This window comes from Mustela nigripes, chromosome 1 (genome assembly GCF_022355385.1).
Source record: "Mustela nigripes isolate SB6536 chromosome 1, MUSNIG.SB6536, whole genome shotgun sequence".
NCBI lineage: Eukaryota > Metazoa > Chordata > Mammalia > Carnivora > Mustelidae > Mustela > Mustela nigripes.
In genome coordinates this window covers 162529361-162550680 of record NC_081557.1, presented here as the reverse complement: position 1 = coordinate 162550680, position 21320 = coordinate 162529361, and the positions used below count along the sequence as shown (strand labels likewise).

The window sequence follows — 21320 nt, the reverse complement described above, 5'->3', positions numbered from 1 at the left end:
TAGATCAATAAATAAATCTTTAAAAAAAATAAAATTATATTCATAAGAAGTTAATACACATTCCACTTCTTAGAGAACAAAGCAAAGCAAAGGTAGCTTAGCTTAGTAGATTAAACCACAGAAAAAGAATGATACTCAACATTTTAGACATGAAAAATCAGTAATGTCACACAGTCCAGCTGAAGCTATGTGTGTAGGCCCTACAATCAGACCGCTCCACTAACCTGTGTTGCAAATTACATTATCTTCTCTGGGTGCCTCACTATCAATATCTATAAAACAGAGAAGATCACGGAACCCAACTCAGGGGTGGTCGAAGTATTAAATGGAGAAAGGAATACACGTAAAGAACTTAGCATGGTGCCTGACACATAGTCATGAAAAGTAAGTACCAGTTATAGAATCAATCATCCTGACTACTATTTCTATTACTGCTACAGCCCAGAGTCTTTAGTTAGGCATTTAATCAAGGCCTCCACAAGCTGTTTTTTATCTAAATAGATAGTATATAATTAAGGTAGGAGGGCATGGTAAAATCAAAACAATTTTTTAATTTAGAAGTTGACAGAACAACACAAAATACATTATGTTAAATGTACCCACTAGCAGCTACATAAACAATGTTTTCAGAATTGGGTAGATTTCTAAAGGAAGGAAAGAAACTTTAATTGTTGCAAATGTTCTAGTGTGTCTCAGAAAAACATGTTTATATTTACTGGAAATCCAGCACTGAAAAATTTCTATCCAAAAAAACCCAAAACAAAACAAAACAAACAAAAAAAACAAACAAACACCTGCTTTCCTTTGCAAGAGTCACCAAGCCCACAAATTAAAAAATGAAGAATCAGCACAGAATTTACCTAAAGGGTGATCAGCATAATCTGGTCTTTGAATATAGCTTGGCACCGGCCTTGTTGGCATCTAAAAGCATCAAAGAGGTTAGTTAAAACCAATTCAAATCTGGAAGTAACTTTCATTATTAAAATTTACTAACAAAGAAAAAAAGTAGGGGAAAAGACACTAAAGATAAAAGTTCATTCATAAATATAAATGGAAAACAAGTTTTAAATGACATCTTAAATATCGTATCTATTTCATGAAGACTAAGCCTTCCTTTCCTAGTGGCTAACTGCACTCCCTTTCTGAGGATATTTAAAAAAGGAGGAGAGCAGACAAGTTAGGATTTAAGATGACATGGACAGCAACATGCCCCTGTTGCTTCAAACAAACTAGCAAACCAAAAACAGTAATAAAATAATATCTCAAAGTATATCTACATCAATATGCTCCCATTACCTCTGCAGGTAGAATTAAAAAAACTTTCTCATATTTTTTGTATTTTTCCAAATTTAAAAATAAAAGATACACTCCTTTGATAAAAAGAAAACCATCAGTAAAAAGAGTTTTTAAATACTTAAGGATGGCAAACAGATGTCAATGTAAGTCAATTCCTATGTTAAGATTCTTGAGGTCCACCTGCCAAGAACCATAGGAAGGGGTGGGAGTGGCAGAAAAACTGTATCTAAATTAAGTTGGATATATGTCCTGCTTTAAAAAAACTAAGAAAATAGTAATATACACTATTACTGTGCGGGGCAGAAAATACCTGTTCTACCTCATTTTTTTAAGATTAAAACCTTTTTAAGCCTTTCACTTAGAATTGTTTCTGCTTTGTCCATGACTGTCAATTATCCTAAATTCCAAGTACGACATCATAAAAGCTAAAGAGCTAGAATGCAAATTTGATCCTGATTGTGTGATTAATAACTGTAATACAAAACACATGTATCATTTTTAGGAAACTGAAAATTCTGAAAATTGTTAAAAGGAAAGTAAAATTTTGGGCACCTCAGTCAGTTGAGTGTCTGACTTTGGCTCAGTTCATGATCTCAGGATCTTGGGATCGAGACTGATAGCAACAGCAGGCTCCCTGCTCAGTGGGAAGTATGCTTCTCGCTCACCTCCTGCTTATCCTCTCCCTCTCTCTCTCTCTCTCTCTCAAATAAATAAATTAAACCTTTAAAAAAAAAAAAAGAATGTAAAATTTTTATTACCTTATTTACTCACCAGTGGGTAATGTGGTCTGAGTTTCCCAGTATATCGATAGCCTGCCCATGGATCAGTGTTAATATCACCTTCTACAGTCCAGGAAGACACTTCTCGCTTGGCCTTTTCATCTTCTAGGAGGTAGGCAGACAAGAAAACAAGAAAAGAAGAGAAATACTTCAGCTGTCAAGCTATTGAGGACAAGAATACTTGAACTATCACTTGTTTGGAAACCAAGCCACAGAGCCCAGGCATAAAAATCTAACAAACTTCCACACTAACCGAAATCATCAAAGCTTCTGCTTTCTTGCTATGTTCACAACCCTATGACTCCCCAGATCTCACGGTCTTGGGAGAAAAGACCCAAGCTAAACATATTCCAAGATTTTACACAGTATCAAACTGGAATAGCTCAGAGAACTCCTTTTCCAAGAAAAGGAGTATGCTAAATGTATTCTCTCCACAGTATCAATTTATAGGAAGCCCATTTTTTTTGAAAATACAAAATCTTAAGCCTAAGCAAAACTTCCCAACTGAGAGCAGATGTTACAAATGGATTCTGTGCTCCTACTGAAAGAACAGACTCTAAATAGTTCCACACCAAATTTAAAGTAAAAAATAAAAATTTCCCACTTATTTGACAAGTAGCTTTCAGACTAGTACTTCAGAATGTTTTGAAAATTTTATAGTCATCATATGCCTTTTTTCAGAAAGGGAGAATTAGAAGAAAGTAGGGAAGTCAAAGATAAGAGGAGAGAACAATCAATAGAAAATTACTGAAAACTCAGTAGAAAAATTAAGAATCACACACACTCACTCTTGCCAGGTTAGCTATTAATACAAAATGTTAATGCACGTGACTTCTTTGCATATGAAGAGACCCTCAATGTTGTTTGATGCCAGCACCCTGACTGCACCTCTCATCCACCAAGTAAAATAAAAGTAACCTAAGACTTTTACATAACAGCAATTCAAACCCCTCCTATATCAAATCAACCTGAACATCTCCCAATGCACATTGGTCTTCTCTCCTGTTTACTGTTAAGTTATCATAGCTTTTGAAAGTCAGATTTTTAAAAAATTTAAAAAACAAATCAAAGATTTCAAACAAAAATTTCTAAGGTCTGCAAGGAAAAAAAAACTCCCCCCTTTAAACAATCTAAATATCCAAAATTGGGGAGAACAGAGAGACTCACACAGTGTTAGGCTAAAGAAGAATGGTGAAATGAGTGAAGGGGTCCAAAAGTATAAACTTGCTAACATCAGTAAGTTCTAGGCATGACAAATACAGCATGATGACTCAAGTTAACAACAACAAAAAGACCATCGACACTAACTGACTCCTCATTTTATAGAGGAAGAAACTGAGGCAGTATGGCCCACAGGAGCAGAGACACGTTGAAATGCTGGCTCCCAGGGCAATGCCCTCTCCACGGAGCCCGTGGTCAACCTGGAATTGAAAGGTGGTTGAAGCACAATGGATAAGACTGCAAAAATACAGCCAGTCCAGTCACATTACTTTGGAAATGCAAAGTATTTGTAATTATCACTAAAAATTGTGACAATCTAAAATCTACTGTATACGGGGCGCCTGGGTGGCTCAGTAGGTTAGGCCGCTGCCTTCGGCTCGGGTCATGATCTCGGGGTCCTGGGATCGAGTCCCGCGTCGGGCTCTCTGCTCAGCGGGGAGCCTGTTTCCTCCTCTCTCTCTCTCTGCCTGCCTCTCTGCCTACTTGTGATCTCTCTCTGTCAAATAAATAAATAAAAATCTTTAAAAAAAAAAATAAAATAAAATAAAATCTACTGTATGATTTACAACTTTTACAGGTCAGAAATGCAAAGTAGTTGTAGTTACATTACTTTGGAATGCAATTATAGTATTATATATAAAGGAAAGGAATGGAAAAGAGTAAGACTAGAAAATAAGAATAAGAGCAAAGGAAAAGAAAAGCTCTGTCATGCTCCTGATTTTGAGATCTTTCTCCCCTCTGGAGTTCAAGAAAGCCACCGGAGGACATGAACGTCAATAGGAAAACTGTTACACATCCCAGGACAAAAACACACTCCATTCATTACCCCCAGGGTCAAACATTTCAGAACACAGTTCAAAATGCAGGCAAATGGATGCCTGCTTCAGCTATCAGTTACATCAAGTGCTTTGTCTGAAATATAAACTTCAAGATTAATTTTCACCTGAAACCTAGAACAGAACAGCAAACAAGATGTAGGCTTTTTGGTCTGACATACTGTAGGGAGTGTGGAAGGAGCAGAAGAGATGTGCAATCTTTCAAAGCTTCCTGATGATCTGTGTTCAGGCCCTTCCAAAGTCTATTTTCAAAAGAGAATTAAAAGCAGACCTCCAAGGGACGCCTGGGTGGCTCAGTCATTAAGCGTCTGCCTTCAGCTCAGGTCATGATCTCAGTGTCCTGGGATCGAGTCCCGCATGGGGCTCCCTGCTCAGTAAGGGAGCCTGCCTCTCCCTCTGCCCTCCCCCCTGCTTGTGGGCATTCTCTCTCTGTCTCTCTCAAATAAATAAATAAAATCTTTAAAAAAAAAAAAAAGAAAAAAGAAGCAGACCTCCAACAGATAATATAACTCAAAGTTACCCAAATAAATTAAGACTGAATGATGGCTATTTCTTTTCTAATCTCCAGGTATAATTTACTTAGGGAAATTGACACTTCAAAAGTAAGTTAGTTTACATTTTAGGATCAGTTTGCTCTAACCCTCAATGCTAGACACATTAACAGTGTCTACCTAGTAAGCATGAATTGTACTGGGGGGTTAGGAACAAAACTATTTACTAACTGGTCTTTGTCAAAAGACTATAAACACAGGACAGTGTAAATAAACCTCTGTAGCTGTCTTTCAAACATTTCAATGGGGGTGCCTGGGTGGCTCAGTGGGTTAAAGCCTCTGCCTTTGGCTCAGGTCATGATCCCAGGGTCCTGGGATCGAGCCCCGCGTCGGGCTCTCTGCTCAGCAGGAAGCCTGCTTCCTCCTCTCTCTCTCTCTTTGCCTGCCTCTCTACCTGTGATCTCTGTCTGTCAAATAAATAAATAAAATCTTAAAAAAAAAAATTTTTTTCAATGCAAAAAGACCAGCCAGGTACACCACAGGTAGCGGCAAAGAGTAACCAGTATGCACAAGGTGTGACCCAAAGCACTGCACACGCAGGCTTCACTCTTGAAAAGGTCCTGCACAGGCGGCCCCCTCCTAGTCAGCGGATACAGAACTGCACCCATCTCAGCTTTGCCTGGGACAGGATCTTCTGCTCAAAATCCTGAATCAGTTCTTGCAGAGACAATTATTAAACAATTGTTGAGCACTTACTAGGCATTATACACATGCTAAGCACTTGATGTGGATTTCTTTATTTAATCCTTGTAACAAACGTATAATTTTAGCACTTTGGAGGTAAGGCTTAACATAATCCATGCTCACAAAGCTTGGTGGAACCAGTTCTGAATGATTACGTAACACCTTCTGTCTGCAATCCAAAAATCAAGCATACTAGGTTCGGAGCAATAGAGAAGTAGAATAAAAAGAATTACTTAAAGGTTTGGGGTTTGGGGACGCCTGGGTGGCTCAGTTGATTAAACAGCTGCCTTCAGCTCAGGTCATGATCCCAGAGTCCTGGGATCAGAGTCCCACATCGGGCTCCTTGCTGGCAGGGAGCCTGATTCTCCCTCTGCCTCTGCCTGCCATTCTGTCTGCCTGTGCTCGCTCGCTCACTCTCTCTCTGACAAATAAATAAATAAAATCTTAAAAAAAAAATAAAAGGTTTGGGGTTTGTTTTTGTTTTTAAGATTTTATTTATTTATTTGACAGAGATCACAAGTAGGCAGAGAGGCAGGCAGAGAGAGAGGGGGAAACAGGCTCCCTGCTGAGCAGACAGCCTCATGTGGGGATCAATCCTAGGACTCTGGGATCATGACCTGAGCCGAAGACAGAGAGGCTTAACCCACTAAGCCACCCGGGTGCCCCTGGGTTTTTTTTTTTAAATAGAGTTTTCATATCATACTTTTGGCAATTCAAAAGGTACTTCTAAAGTGCTCCTCCTACCTTTTATTGGAGGCAAAGGTGACAAAGAAACATACTGATTTTATCAGTGATAAACTAAAAACAGTAATAACTAAAACCTACTGTATTATCATTTACAACTTTTACAGGTAAGACTGAAAGCCAATGCTACTGTGTGCATTCTGACAGGAGATACATGTTGGCAGTATGTGCCCAGCAACAGTCAACACTGTGTGCCTTTAAGGGCTCTGCAATCTAACGGGTCTTCTTCCCTAGGACACATGAAAAGTAAATTCTGCCCTTGAGTCATTTCTTTAACTCACACTTGAAATGTTCCTAAGGCCCGATTAGCTTCTGCAATCAAAACAACTCCAGGTCCAGATGGCTTCACTGGTAAATTCTACCAAATATTTACAGAAGAAATAATACCAATTCTACACAATCTCTTCTAGAAAAGAAAAGAGGAGGGAACATCTTCCATTTCATGAGTCCAGGATTACTCTCATGCCAAAACTAGGCAAAAATATTAAAAGCAAATGACAGACTAATATCCTGCACCAATATAAATATAAATCAAGAATTTAATTACAGATCAGTACACATTATAGTTTTAAGAAAAAGAGGGATGCCTGGATGGCTCAGTCAGTTAAGCATCTGCCTTCAGCTCAAGTCCTGCTCCCAGGGTCTAGGATCTAGTCCCACATCGGGCTCCCTGCTAGGCGAGAGGCCTGCTTCTCCTTCTTTTCCCTGCTCCTGCTCTCTCTCGCTACATCTGTTTCTCTCAAATAAAGAAAGGAAATCTTAAAAAGAAAAAGGCTGAGTATAACATCTTCACAAAATGAACTGCATGCTATATATTCTCTCACTATTATTTCTTGGAATAAGAGATGCCTAGTTCTAATATGCCTGGTTCCTTGCCAGCCCAATATTCTTTTCTACTGATCCCTTTCCAGATACTCCTCTTAGCCCTAGATACCAACCCTCCCCACACCATTTCCTCCTCTAGGATTGTCCTCCCCAGTGGATGTAGTCAGGTTCAATTTAATAGGATATGAAAGATACAGGGCTGGCCAGCTGAGGGCTGTCTCTATCCAGCACAGCCCAAAGGGATCAAGACAGTGCTCACCCACTAAGAAAACCATCCCCAAAGATCCAAGAGGGCACCATTTAAAAGATGGCACCATAGTAAACACTAGAGCAATGAGTAAAATGCAAATAGTTTCGGTCTAAAGCATAATAATTATGATCTTTTTACTTAGGGTACATTAGCTGTTGAATTCTCTTGGAGTATAGGTTGTAATGGCTCTTCAATTCCTGTAGGACTCCAGTATTAAAGAAACACACACACGTGGGGCACCTGGGTGGCTCAGTCAGTTAAGCGTACATCTTCGGTTCAGGTCATGATCCCAGTATCCTGGGATCCTGCCCCATGTAGGATTCCCTGCCAGCAAGGAGCCTGCTTCTCCCTCACCCTCTGCCCCCTCCCCCACTCATTCTCGTTCTCTCTCTCTCAAATAAATAAAATCTTAAAAAGAAAGAAAGACAGAAAGATGCATACTTCAATATGTTGGAAACGCCTGGGGTAGAGACCCATTCTTTTTTTTTTTTTCTTTTTCTTTTTTTTTATAAGATTTTATTTATTTATTTGACAGACAGAGATGACAAGTAGGCAGAGAGGCAGGCAGAGAGGAGGAAGCAGGTTCCCTGCTGAGCAGAGAGCCCAATGTGGGGCTCAATCCCAAGACCCTGAGATCATGACCTGAGCTGAAGGCAGAGGCTTTAACCCACTGAGCCACCCAGGTGCCCCGAGACCCATTCTAAGCTGTTTTGCTAACATACTATTTCACCTCAACCCTTCACTTCCCTAAACTTTTTAACTTCCTGGATATAAAATATTAATAACTGGTCAAAGAGCTCTAAAAATATCTAACACATTAGAAATACAGTACTTAGTGTATTACTGAATAAAGTTAAATGGCATTTAAACCAAACTCTATACTTTGATCTGAAGTAACGAATCCTGTTATTTATGCTTTGTTAAACTCTCATTTATTCACAATCCTTCTTTCTCATCTCTAACCACATTTCCTCCCACAATAACCTAGCATTTCCATTCAATGTAGACTTCACTTTACAGAACCACAGATTGTCTTTACATTTTTATTTCCCTTTCCTTCAAGTGGTGGTTAAACTGACCTCAATGAGATTTTAAGATAGATACATATAAAATAATCTCTCTATGTTTATTAAACCAGCAAAAATTCCTTAAAAAAAAAAATACATAATTTGATGAATTAAAAAGAATAAGATCAATAGGTCGAGAAACAGAAACTTTATACCAAGAACCATGAGTTGTCTGCCAAATCTTCATCCATCAAGATGGCAATGTTTTAAGGCCAGAAAGCCCTGGTCAATTTTCAGGTAACTGCAACGAATTGTCTTAAGCCCTTAAGGCAGTCCACTGACGAAATGAATTTAAAGGATGAGTGAGTAGCCAAAGCAGGAAAAGTCATGTGAATTGGTAATAGATCCATGTGGCTGACAGCAATAGCTAAGAGTTTCACTTTGTGGTGTCTCAGAAAGTAACTTTAAAAAAGAAAAATCGAATATTCAGCTGCAAATATTCAGCTGCAAATAAGAGTATTAATACACCAAAAAAACAAAGTAATAAATTTTGAAAATGAAACAAAAACAAGAGATCTGGCTAAATTTAAAAGCCAGACAGCTCAAGTACCACTGCCTATAACACTCAAACACTTCTAGCAAAGGAAAGCGGGTGCCAGAAAATTGGGACATTCTCAAGTACTGCTCAAGAAAGATCCATCTATCCTAACAATCATCTCATGTTTTTGTGTTACATACAAGATTAACAAAAAGACTGCTCAGCCACATTTTATTTCCATGATTACAAACCACAAAGAATAAAAAATTTTAAAACTTGTCCTAATTCTCACTCTTGGGATTACACTTTCAGAAATTCAAATATACACTTTCAGAACTGGAAGACTTTTTTCAAGACACATGGAGACAAAGGAAACAAAAGCAAAAATGAACTTTTGGGACTTCCTCAAGATAAAAAGCTTTGCACAGCAAAGGAAACAGTCAACAAAACAAAGAGGCAACCCACATAATGGGAGAAGTTATTTGTAAATGACACTATAACGGGCTGATATCCAAGATATATAAAGAACTACTCAAACTCAACACTCAAAAAACTGATATAAAAATGGGCAGAAGACATGAACAGACACTTCTCCAAAGAAGACATACAAATGAGGCCTCTGCTTTCAGCTCAGGTCATGATCCCAGGGTCATGGGATGGAGCCCCACATCGGGCTCTCTGCTCAACGGGGAGCCTGCTTCCCCCTCTCTCTCTGCCTGCCTCTCTGCCTAATAAATAAATAAAATCTTTAAAAAAAAAAAAAAAGAAGACATACAAATGGCTAACAGACACATGAAAAAATGTTCATCATCATTAGTCATCAGGGAGATTCAAATCAAAACAGAATGGCAAAGATTAATAGGACAGGAAACAACAAATGTTGGAGATGTGGAAAAAGGGGAACTCTTACACTACTGGTGGGAATGCAAGTTGGTGTAACCACTTTGGAAAACAGTGTGGAGATGCCTCAAAAAATTAAAAAGGAGTTACCCTATGACCCTGCAATTGCACTACTGGGTATTTATCCCAAAGATACAGATGTAGTAGAAAGAAGGACCAACTGTACCCCAATGTTCATAGCAGCAATGGCCACAATCGCCAAACTGTGGGAGGAGCCAAGACGTTCTTCAACAGACAAATAAATAAAGAAGATATGGTCCAAATATGCAATGGAATATTACGCCTCCATCAGAAACGATGAATACCCAACTTTTTTATCAACATGGATGGAACTGGAAGAGATTATGGTGAGTGAATAAGTCAAGAAGAGAAAGTCAATTATTATATGTTTTTTCTTATTTGTGGAGCATAAGGAATAATACGGAAGACACTGGAGATGGAGAGAAGAAGTGAGTTGGGGGAAATCAGGGGGAGACGAACCATGAGAGACTGTGGACTCTTAGAAACAAACTGAGGGTTTTGGAGGAGAGGCACGTGGGGGGGTGGTTGAACCTGGTGGTGGGTATTAAGGAGAGCACGAATTGCATGGAGCATTGGGTGTGGTGCATAAACAATGAATCTTGGAACACTGAAAAAATAAAATTAAATTTAAAAAAATTTTAAAAATTTTAAAAATACAAATATACACTTTCAGAACTGGAATATTTCTAGTCTTCTACATAAAAGTCATTTTCTAAGACAAATAGTACAGAGATATAAGATTTTACTTACTTGCTTTCTTATGCAGTAACTTGTGAGTTGCCCAACTTCCTTTAAAACATTCCTGAAAGAGCAAACATGAAAATTAGTGTCAGGCCTTCAGAGACATTTTAAGGAATACTGTATGTAAAAAATAGACACCAGACACTTTGCACAAGTCAAAATCTGTGACTTTACTACATCCAGTATTTGGGAAGGCTTAAGAAATGGTGATACCTATTTAAAAATTCACTTCAAAAAGGAACCTAAACTTACAGTACTTCAAATAAGTAGAAACATTAGCCTATATTATAAATAGCAGTCACAGTTATATTTCAATTTTATGTCATCAAATTATTTTGAAATATTTGAAAAGAACCATAACCCAATTAATCAACTCTATACTATAGGGGGGAAAAGGAAAATTTTGCAGATTTTTCCATTATTTATAGTAGTTTGATTCCTGGCTAGCTATACCCTCCTCTTTGTTTTCTCCATGCTGACAGCCCTACCCTGTAAGCTCAGGAAGGGAAGGGACTATGTCAAGATTACCCCCACATCCCGAGAGCCAATCACAGTAGTTAGCACACAGTGGAGTTTCAGTGAGTACTTTGAGCAGAATGGATCAATGACCAGGAAGACTCAACTTTTCACTTAAGAAAAAAAGTTCTTGTGACCTATTTCAGATGCCAGTAGGAAGTACTGTCTTGGGAAAATGAACTCAAGTAATAAATTGAATTCAAATAATCAACTCAAGTAATAAATTAGAAAAAAAAATGAATTCAACCAGACACAGATCTTAAGCATGCTTTCATTTTTATGGTATTTCCTTCAAAGGACTTAAAATTATTCAAACAAATAATTATCAATACAAAGAAAATTCACAAAATCCTACAAGTGTTTTGACTTTGCAATATAAAAAAATAAGTAATGGATTTTTTAAAAAGCTAAGAAAAAACAGAAAGCACCCCTAGGACTATATAGTAATCAAACCACATTACACCAGTGATGCTAAAGGTACTCTCCCCCAAGGTTCATCCAAAGGCTGAGGGGTTAGTTTGCTCCTCCAGGGTCAGAATCTTCACGACTTCCCCTTTTCTCTCCCTGTATCCTCCACAGCAGACCAGCTGTTAGGTTAAGAAAATCCAGGTCATACCTATTACCTCCTATTGCAACATTAAACCCCAAGACTTCAGATGTATAAAAAGGTATCCACAACATTCAAGGATTTTTTTTCAATTTTGAAGCTAAAACTAAGCTCAATCTTTTGGGAAGGATGGGGGATGTGGTTGGCAGAATAACCGCACCGCCAGGAATGGCCATGTCCTAATTCACGGAACCTGTGAATGTGTTGGGTTACAACTAAGGTAAAGGAGAATTAAAGTTGCTAATAAACTGACCTTAAGTAAGAGGGAGGCATGAGTCATCAAAGAAGGAATGATGGAGGCAAGGTTGGAGAGAAGTTACATTGCTGGGATTGAAGATGGAGGAAGGGGCCATGAGCCAAGACACTAGCCTCTGGAAACTACAATGAGTAAGTAACAGTTCCCAAAGCCTCCAGAAAGGCTGCCAACCTGCCAACACCTGACTTTAGCCCTGAGAAACAAAATAAGTTTGTGTTGTCTTAAGCTACCAAGTTTGTGGTAATTTGGGATGGCAGCTATAGGAAACTAATACAGGAGGGAAAATAGTTATCCCTATCTGCCGTCAAACTGCAAAAACCCTCACAACCGGCAAAAAGGTCAGTTTTTCTCCACCCTGGAGTTACAGGAAACTGGTTGAAACACATACACACACACACACACACTTATCTATGATTCTGCCATAAGAGGTACTGTAATTAACTGAAAAGTCCCAAGAACTGAAACAGGATTAAGTGACTTCTTCAGTACTACATCTATTCAGCCTAAGAAAAGAAAGGTAAAATCAGTATTAAACTGTAATATGAAGACAGCCATAATAAATAAGTTACCATTTACTATGTGCACTATAAACCTGTATCTCATTTCATCCTCAGAAAAATCCTGCAAGGCAGAAAGCATTATCCCCATTTTACACATGACAAAACTGAAGCACAAACAGCTAAATAACTTGTCTGTCACATAACAGAATCACACCAGGCAGAATGAGAACACAAACCCAGGATTACCTAAGATCATGCTTTCTCACTGCTTCTGTGTATGGATGAGTAGGTGTGGGTGCGTGTGGAGAGTTTATATTCAATTCAAAGCATCTATTTAGTACCAAACTCAGAACTAGAAAACATGTATGCAATTAAACTCTACCATTATAAGCTCTAGAATTTTATCTTTAAGGGAGCACCTGGGTGGCTCAGTCAATTGAGCCTCTAACTCCCCGTTTCAGCTCTGGTCATGATCTCAGGGTCATGGGATTTTGAGCCCTGCGTCAGAGACTCCACACTGGGCATGGAGCCTGCTTAAGATTCTCTCTCTCCCTCTCTCTCTGCCTCTCCCCCGACTTGTGCTCACTCTTTGCTCCCTCTCAAAATAAATAAGTAAATCTGAAAAAATAAATAAGTTTTTATCTTTAAATCTAGGAAATGATAACTACTAACCATTTTCATGGATCCTCAACTGCCCACCTATAAAGTGGGGCTGATACGTCTAGGGAAGATAATATAGCAGATTAAAAGAGATTCTGTAAATAACTCATGGGAAAGTAGTTAACAAAGTTTCTAGCACATAGCAAGTATCAAAATATGGGAGCTCCTGACATCCCAGTGCTTATCACTATGCCTGGCATTGAACAGGTTTTCTTGGTTTTTGTTAAAGAATGAACAAAAATTAATCTGATCATATGCACAAAGCCTTCTTCTGGTTATAGATGGAAATATAAACCTTCCATCACCTGCCAGAAGTGACCGCAAGCTGCCTACTCCACAGCTTTCTCCCCTCTCCTGGAACGCTGCAACAGCAGAATTGTAATGGACCCTGGGAAAAACGTTCCCAGCCTCCTGGATGATACAAGTGGCCTCGTGACCTAGTCTGGCCAACATGTGAGCCCAGTTGTCAGGTGAGGCCTCTGGAAAGCTTTTTAGAAAACAGGCACCTATTTTTCTCTTTGCCCTTTCCCTGTTTCAAACCCAGAGACGCTGGCTGAGGTAAAGCAGCAGTCTTCTATCCACAAAGTAAAGAGTGCACCCCAAGAAGCCAGGGTCCCTGGTTTTGTGGAATTGCTGTTCCAGTCTCAAAATATCTACACCTCCAGACTCCTCATCATTTAAAAAAAAAAAACAAACTCCACACCTTTAGTTTTGGAAGATGTATTGGTTAGAAATTGCATTAGATTATGAGAAACAAAAGCTTGAAGAACAGTGACATAAACAAATCAATCACTCACCTATTTCATAAGACTAAAAGGCAGGGGATGGGGTGGGGGTGGGAGAAAGGGGCCCTGGATGAAGGTGGCTGTAACAACTACAGCAGGTTGAATAATGGCCACCCAAAGACACCAGGTTGTAATTCCTGGAAACTGTAAATGTCACCTTATTTTGAAAAAGGGTATTTTTGCATATATGATTCAATTAAGGGTCTTGTGATAGGGAGATTATCCTGGTAGGCCCTAAATGCCATCATCATGAGTGTCCTTAGAACAGGGAAGCAGCGAGAGGCTCACACACACAGAAAAGGAAGTAATATGTCCAGAAGGGTAGAGATTGGAGTCATGTGGTAGAGCCTCTGGAGGGAGCACCGCCCTGCCATCGCCTTGATTTTGGTTCAGTGAAACTGACTTTGGACTTCCTACCTCTCCAACTGTGAAAGAATACATTGCTGTTGTTTCAGGCACTCCTATCAGTGGCAGTTTGTTACAGCAGCCACAGGAAACTAAGGCAGTAAATAATAAGACACCAGGGCATACACCTAAAGAATGACTCCAATTAGGGCACTGGGGATGAAGGACTAATTACAGTTTTCTTGAAGCTTTTTCTGCTTACGTGTACTTATTCATGAGGTCAACTCCCAATTACGCACAGTGATTTTTAAATGGGATCAACAAAGGCACATGACTTATTAAGAAACTTCAGTCAGCCATTTCGAACCCTACTCTTCTTCCCCTTTCCAAACTACTCATCATTATGGGTAAGACTGGCAAAGGTGATGAGACAGATTGGAGTTTCACTTGTTTTTCCTTCGCCCAGACTACCTGATAGCAGAGATATTCATGGCAGTAAGGTTGTCAACAAGGAAAAGTTCAGGAATGGGGAAGAAAGGAGTGGAGAGAGGCATTCAGGGTGCGTCCTGGAACTCCAGTCTAAGAGTCAGCCAGGTCCAGAGGCAAAATGCCACCAGGGCTGCATGCCTAGTGTACCAGTGCTGTTCTTCAGTTCCAGGCCTTGACTCCAGTGTCCACTTAATACTAGGCAAACCATCTGCATACTAAGTGCGCTGGATACAATTCTGAATTCATTTTCAGTAGAACAGCTTAGAATAAATCAACTGAATGTCTGTCAATGAGAACGATGTACGGCTGAAGTGGCTTACACATCTCCTAGGTACTGATACAGCCAAGACTGCAGCACTGCAAAAACAGTCTTCCCTGAGAAAAATCAAGGTCAGATTTTTGCTCTGTCACATACACCCTCCTTTCCAAAACCCGAAGGTACTTCACTTGTTAGGTAAGCACAGCACAGTTTGCATCCTCAACCTGGCTAACCCTTTTCCTGCTATCATTAAAATCAGGATATAAAAAAGGCAGGAGACCATCAAAAAATGAAAAGAAAATATGTCAAGAATAGAGAAGAGACTTCTGAACGGAGCAGGGTTATCAAAAGATGACTTTCAGATACTCTTCAGCTCCATTAGCCTAGGATTCCATCTTTTCAGTAATTATGGAAGAGACCACAAGTTCTTAAAAACCTGTGACAGTAGAAATGATTATCTCAAAGTTAATCTCCCCCAAAGTAAAGCAAAACAACAAAAAGTTGAAAACAGATGGTGTTTTTGAAAAAAGGATTTGAAACCAATGATGTCTGGGGCACCTGGCTGACTCAGTCAGTGGAGCATAGGAATCTTGATCTCAGGGTTATAAGTTCGAGCCCCACAATGGGTGAAAAGATTACTTATTAAAAGAGGGGGGGGCGCCTGGGTGGCTTAGTCATTAGGCATCTGCCTTCAAATGCCAGTCATGATCCCAGGGTCCTGGGATCGAGCCCCGCATCGGGCTCCCTGTCCCTCTGCTGCTCTGCCTGCTTGTGCTCTCTTGCTTTCACTGTCAAATAAATAAATTAATTAAATCTTTAAAAAAAAATATATATATATATATATATATATTAAAAAAACCAACAAGTTTAATACCTGAGTAACAAAAGTTTCAGAAAGAAAAGGGAGAGGGGAGATCAAAGAAATAAATTCAAAGTTTCCCATAACTGAAAGACAGGAGTTTCCAGACTGAAAAGACCCCCAAAAGATAAAACTCAACTTGCCCAAGGAATGCAATATGAAATTTTGTAATAGTGTGATAAGAGAAAATCCAATTGGCTTCCAGAGAAAGGGGGGAGGGCTCCATCCTAGGTCCCCAAGATCATGACCTGAACCGAAACCAAGAGCTGGACACTTAACCGACCAACCCACCCAGGTGCCCCAACAACCAATTTTTAACACAGGCAGTCAGTCCTTACTTTGCACAATAGTGCAGAACCATAAAAATGACCATGCAGGCCATAAGTGTACAAAGTAATCTTCATAATCAATGGGAAATTAGAATTGTTCCAGGACCTTTAAAATTTTTTGTTACGACATCTGTCAGTTATAAATACACAGAGTATTGGGAGAGAAAATAAAACTCATGTTTGTTTATTAGTACACCGTACCACTGACAATCAGAGCATTTTCTTTCTTTATTTAAAAACTTACCAAGACCAGTTTGAATGTTTGCTTTCTTCCCATTGTATAACTCATGAAATGGAGTGAACATCTTTTTTATGATTGGCAAACTGTCCTACTCCTTTCTAGGTTTGGAACAGCTTCCAAATTTTATCATTTGTACGGTCAATGGCTCTGAGAGTTCCATTAAAGTTTTGTTGGTATTATTTCCCCTGCAACACAGCTATTCTTTTCATCACAACCATTTTCCTCATTTATTCCAACAAGTTGGCCCCACAGAGTTGCTCTGGCTGCACGTCTAGAGTTTCTAAAACAGTGAGCAATGCCAACATTCCCGTGGTCAGCTATTTCTTCTACAAACCCCTTTCTGGATTTAGATTTCACTTCCGGCGTGATCATTTACCATTTCTTTGCTGTACTTTCTATCTTTGTTGGCAAATTCCCTCTTTCGATTATCCATTTTTGTAAAATATCACAGAAGTCATCACTGGCAAACAAAGCAACACAACCACGGACTTGGCTGTCTGGAAGAGAAACAAGTGAGAGTTGCACAATGGCCAGTCACTGATAGGTTCTGAAAGAAAGGAGGGATTGGTCACTGATCAAGGTGCCCACCTGTGACTTACACAATGATCCTGGGACTAAAGAGTTCTCTGTAAAGTATGTACTTCATTTAATTACTTCATGTTGCTGGGAGACTGGTTTCACTTAACTAAACTATGCTAACTAAATTCATGCATATCAAAACTGCAAAATGAGATCTGCCTTTAGTGGGTACCTATCTAGCTCAGTCAGCAGAGCATGCAACTCTTGATCTCGGGTCATGACTTCAAGCCCCAAGGTGGGTGTAGAGCTTACGTTAAAAAAAAAAAAATCTGCCTTTACATAGTTGGCACTCTGATATAACCTATTTATAAAACTTTTCTAAATAGGTTATGTGAACAAAACACTTCTGTATCACCCAGGATCTTTTTTTATGCTCACAGAAGCTGACACACATTTCCTTAAGTTAAAAAAATCTCTCTCCCAACTGATTCATTTAGAGAATACAGAAGTTTACATACCAATTTAAATGGGGGGCAGGGGATACATACTAATTTAAACAAGAAAGGGAGGGGGAAGACATCATTTCTTTAAAGAAGCATTTAAAAATGTTACCAAAAATTTAGCATATTCACCTAATTTTTTAATACTAAAAACCAAAACAAAAAAAATACTTTAACATTAACTACTTAGTACTAAGGATACTTCATTAATTCCTAAAGGGTTTATAAGTAGGGACAACTCAAAACCCACAAGATTTCCTAAAACACTCCTTTTCAAAAGTGGCTAGTGGCTAAAAATCATGGACTCTGAAGTCAGACAGACTTGTATCCTAGCTTGGTCACTTATGCTGTACAACACTTAGTATCTCTCAAGTTCTGGTTTCCTCAACTATTATGTAGGGAAAACAACTGTGCAGTGCTCAATTCTAATTATCATCAATTTTGTTAATTTTTGAAGCAATTTAAATTTTAAACTTGAAAAATGAAGCACTTAAATATCTATCTTTAACATGTGTCAATACTGGCCCAAAGTCTCGGCTTATGAAAACTGATGGCCAATGAAGCAACTAGTCATTACTGTGAGCTCTATATCTTTCTAGCATCATGACTGCCCAGAGAAGCTGCACTGTTAAAGAGGACATGTAACCCGAAGTTTGAAACTGCTCCCACCACACATACCATCCGAGAGAACCAAGCCTCCTGGCTCATGGCATCTGAGTACAACCAGGGACAAATCTCTGGCAGAATTCTAAGCTACACAGACATAATGGCAACCCTTAAAAAGTCAAGTCTTTTTTAAAAATACATATAAAAAATAAAACATTCATCAGTGACACCAGTAGCCACAGTGCAAAGGAGGCAAAAGTCAGAAGATTTAGTCCAACCATAAAACCTGAACAGAATGCATGGGACAGTTATTTAAGAACTCTGAAAAGCAGGGCGCCTGGGTGGCTCAGTGGGTTAGGCCACTGCCTTCGGCTCAGGTCATGATCTCAGGGTCCTGGGATCGAGTCCCGCATCGGGCTCTCTGCTCAGCAGAGAGCCTGCTTCCCTCTCTCTCTCTCTGGCTGCCTCTCCGTCTACTTGTGATTTCTCTCTGTCAGATTAATAAATAAAATCTTTAAAAAAAAAAAAAAAAAAAAAAAAAGAACTCTGAAAAGCAAACAGTAGCAGGCAAATTAGGGAAGACCAAAATTTGAAGGTCCACTGAGCTGGTGATGAGTTCAGCATCCCAGCTGACCCTGCGTATCTTCAGCGGCACCAGAGAAGTGACCACCTGGCACAAATACACAGTGCTCACAGAGAAAATGCTCTAATTCCGGCTCAAAGACCAGAACAGGGAATTAACAATGCTCAAAGAGCACAGATACCACCTTCTCCTCTCTCTTTATCCTCTCACACCGGAGGTAGCCACCCATAAGCCTGTAGGAGCCAAAATTCTGAGGAAGAGGCATTTTCCTTCTCTAATCAGTGAAGCTGTAGTCCACAGAGGGTGGGCCAAACCCCACTTTCTGCTCTCTGCCTTCCTGCCATTTGGCCCCAGACACAAACACAGTCATAAACTGTGCAGCAAAGCAGGTAACTAAACCAAAGATTTCTGGCCAGAGAACAAGCAAAGAGAATTCCCAAGAAACCAGAAAATACTGTGAAGAAGTTCCAGAAAGGGAGCCCATAGAGTTGTTCATAATACAATACACTGATGCTTGTGAGAACAGAACTAATCACAAGTCTATCATCCAAGTCTCACACCGAGCACTGGGTCAGAAAGGTTAGAACTCGCAGCCAGAATGTAACCCACATCAGGAGCCTGCTAAAACAAAAATAGCAACATTCTCCACAGGATTTAAACAAGTCTCAAAATCTCAATATTCAAAATCTCCAGGATACAATCTAAAATTATTTGACATATAAAGAACCGTAAAAATTTCAACTCACAAGGGAAGTAAGTCAACAGACACCAATACCAAAATGACATGAACATTGCCATTAACTGACAAAGACCTAGAAGCAGGTATTACTAAATTAAAATGCTCCAAAAACCAATGAGGGATTCTTAATACCAGTGGAAAAAGAGAAAATCTTTGCAATGAAAAATAGACATAAAGAAAAACCGCACGTAAATTTCAGAAGTGAAAAATACAGCAGCCAAAATAAAACACTAACTGGGTGGATTCAAGAGCATGATGGAGATGACAGAGGAAAGAGTCAGTGAACTAAAGGATCAAAAGAAATTATCCCATTGGACATGGAAAAGATTTATTTTTAACGAACAGAGCCTCAGGGACAAATGTGACCATAACGAATTACTGACAGCAAAGAGGGAAATTACATAATGATTTAAAAAAAAAAAAAAAAACAGGTCAACTAAGATGATATATCACAGTCTAAATCATACATGTCTAACAACAGAGCTTTAAAGTACATGAAGCAAAAGTGATGAAAGTGAAAGAAAAAAATCCACAATACAGTTGGAAGAAAAAGTAAACATCCATTCATAATAAAAACTCCCAGTAAATTAGGAGAGCATTTCAACTTGATAAAGATCAAGATAAAGGAGCACTGGGTGGCTCAGCCAGTAAAGCGTCTGCCTTCGGCTCAGGTCATGATCCCAGGGCTTGGGATCCAGCCCCACATCGGGCTCCCTGTGGGGAGCCTGCTTCTCCCTCTCCCTCTGCCTCTCCACTCCTCCCACTCATGTTCTCACTCTTTCTGCTCTCTCTTCCAAATAAATGAAAAATCTTTAAAAAAAAAAAAATCATCTACCAGAAATCTACAGATGCCATATTTAATTGTGAAAGACAAAATGCTTTCTCCCTAAGATCAGGAACCAGACAAGGATGTCCACTCTCAACATTCCTAATTCAACATTACACTGGAAGTCTTGCAATTCAAAAAGGCAAGAAAAAAAAAAAGCCATAGAGACAGAAAAAGCAAAGAAAGAAAACTGTCCCCATTCAAAGATGACATAAGTATCTATATAAAAATACAAAGGAAAAAACTCCCAGAACTAAAATATCAGGTTAGCAGAGTCACAAATACAAGGTCAACACACAAAAGTCAACGGTTTTTCTATATACTGGCAATATATAATTGGAACATGACACAAAAGCAATACCATTTACAATTACTCCTCCCCAAACTAAATAAAGAGCATAAAGGTAACAAAACATGTATAGCAACTATATGCTGAAAACTACGAAACCATGATAAATCAAAGAAGATCTAAATAAATACAGAGACATCTTGTGTGCCTGGAGTGGAAAACTAAACGTCAGAAAGATGTCAATTCTCCCCAAATTCATTTGTAAGTTTTAAGCAATCTCAACTGGGATTTTTTTTTTAGATATAATAAAGTATGATTCTAAAATTTATATAAAAAGGCAAACAAACTAGAACTGCTCAATTTTGAAAAAGAATAGAATTGGAGGTATCTTACACTTTTTCTTATGTTAAGGAAATAATTTTTCCTATTTCTATTCTAAAATTAATTAGGGACTGATGGTGAATATCACCAAATGCATCTTTAGCATCTACAAAAGGAAATTTTTTTTATTTGATATAATGGCTTAATGTATTATTATTTTAATAGCTTTTCCTATTATTTCATGATTTCTACCTCCCTGAAACAAACTAGTTGACTATGGTGGGTTATTCTTTTTTATACTATGCAATACAACTTGGTAATATTTGTTTTGCAAAGTTGTAGGCATTTTATATCTCTCACTGTGTATTGCTGGGTATTTTAATTCAGGTTTTCCTTACTGCCCTTTCTTCCTGTTCCTGTCTACCTGCCACTTCACTATTACTGCCAACCCTTATCAAAACTGGCCTACAGATAATCTGTCTCAAAAATATAAATACTTCTGCCATCTTCTTAATGAATAAAAAGGACCAGTCGGCAAATATCTTAGAGGAAGGTTCCCATCAAGGTGGGTTGGCAGAACATCACCTTCCATTAAGAATAAAAGCCTGTGGAGCCTCCGTCCGACACTGATTAATGGGAACCACCATGTGTTGACAGCCTTACTTGTGTCGGGCATCTTGGATGCATCATCTCATCAT

General features: G+C 38.9%; 1 protein-coding gene across 2 annotated transcripts in view; it reads right to left on the bottom strand.

The window, feature by feature from the left end:
• Nucleotides 1–21320, bottom strand: part of METAP1 (methionyl aminopeptidase 1) — a 66746-nt gene that overhangs the window by 22562 nt on the left and 22864 nt on the right. Inside the window, exons 2-4 of one of the 2 annotated variants that reach the window (XM_059376311.1) lie at nt 10403–10454; nt 2068–2180; nt 861–921 (exon numbers count right to left, since the gene is read on the bottom strand). In XM_059376311.1, the coding sequence (XP_059232294.1) occupies nt 861–921; nt 2068–2180; nt 10403–10454 (226 nt within the window). The remainder of the gene's footprint in view (nt 1–860; nt 922–2067; nt 2181–10402; nt 10455–21320) is intronic. The other variant, XM_059376316.1, reaches the window with a different exon arrangement.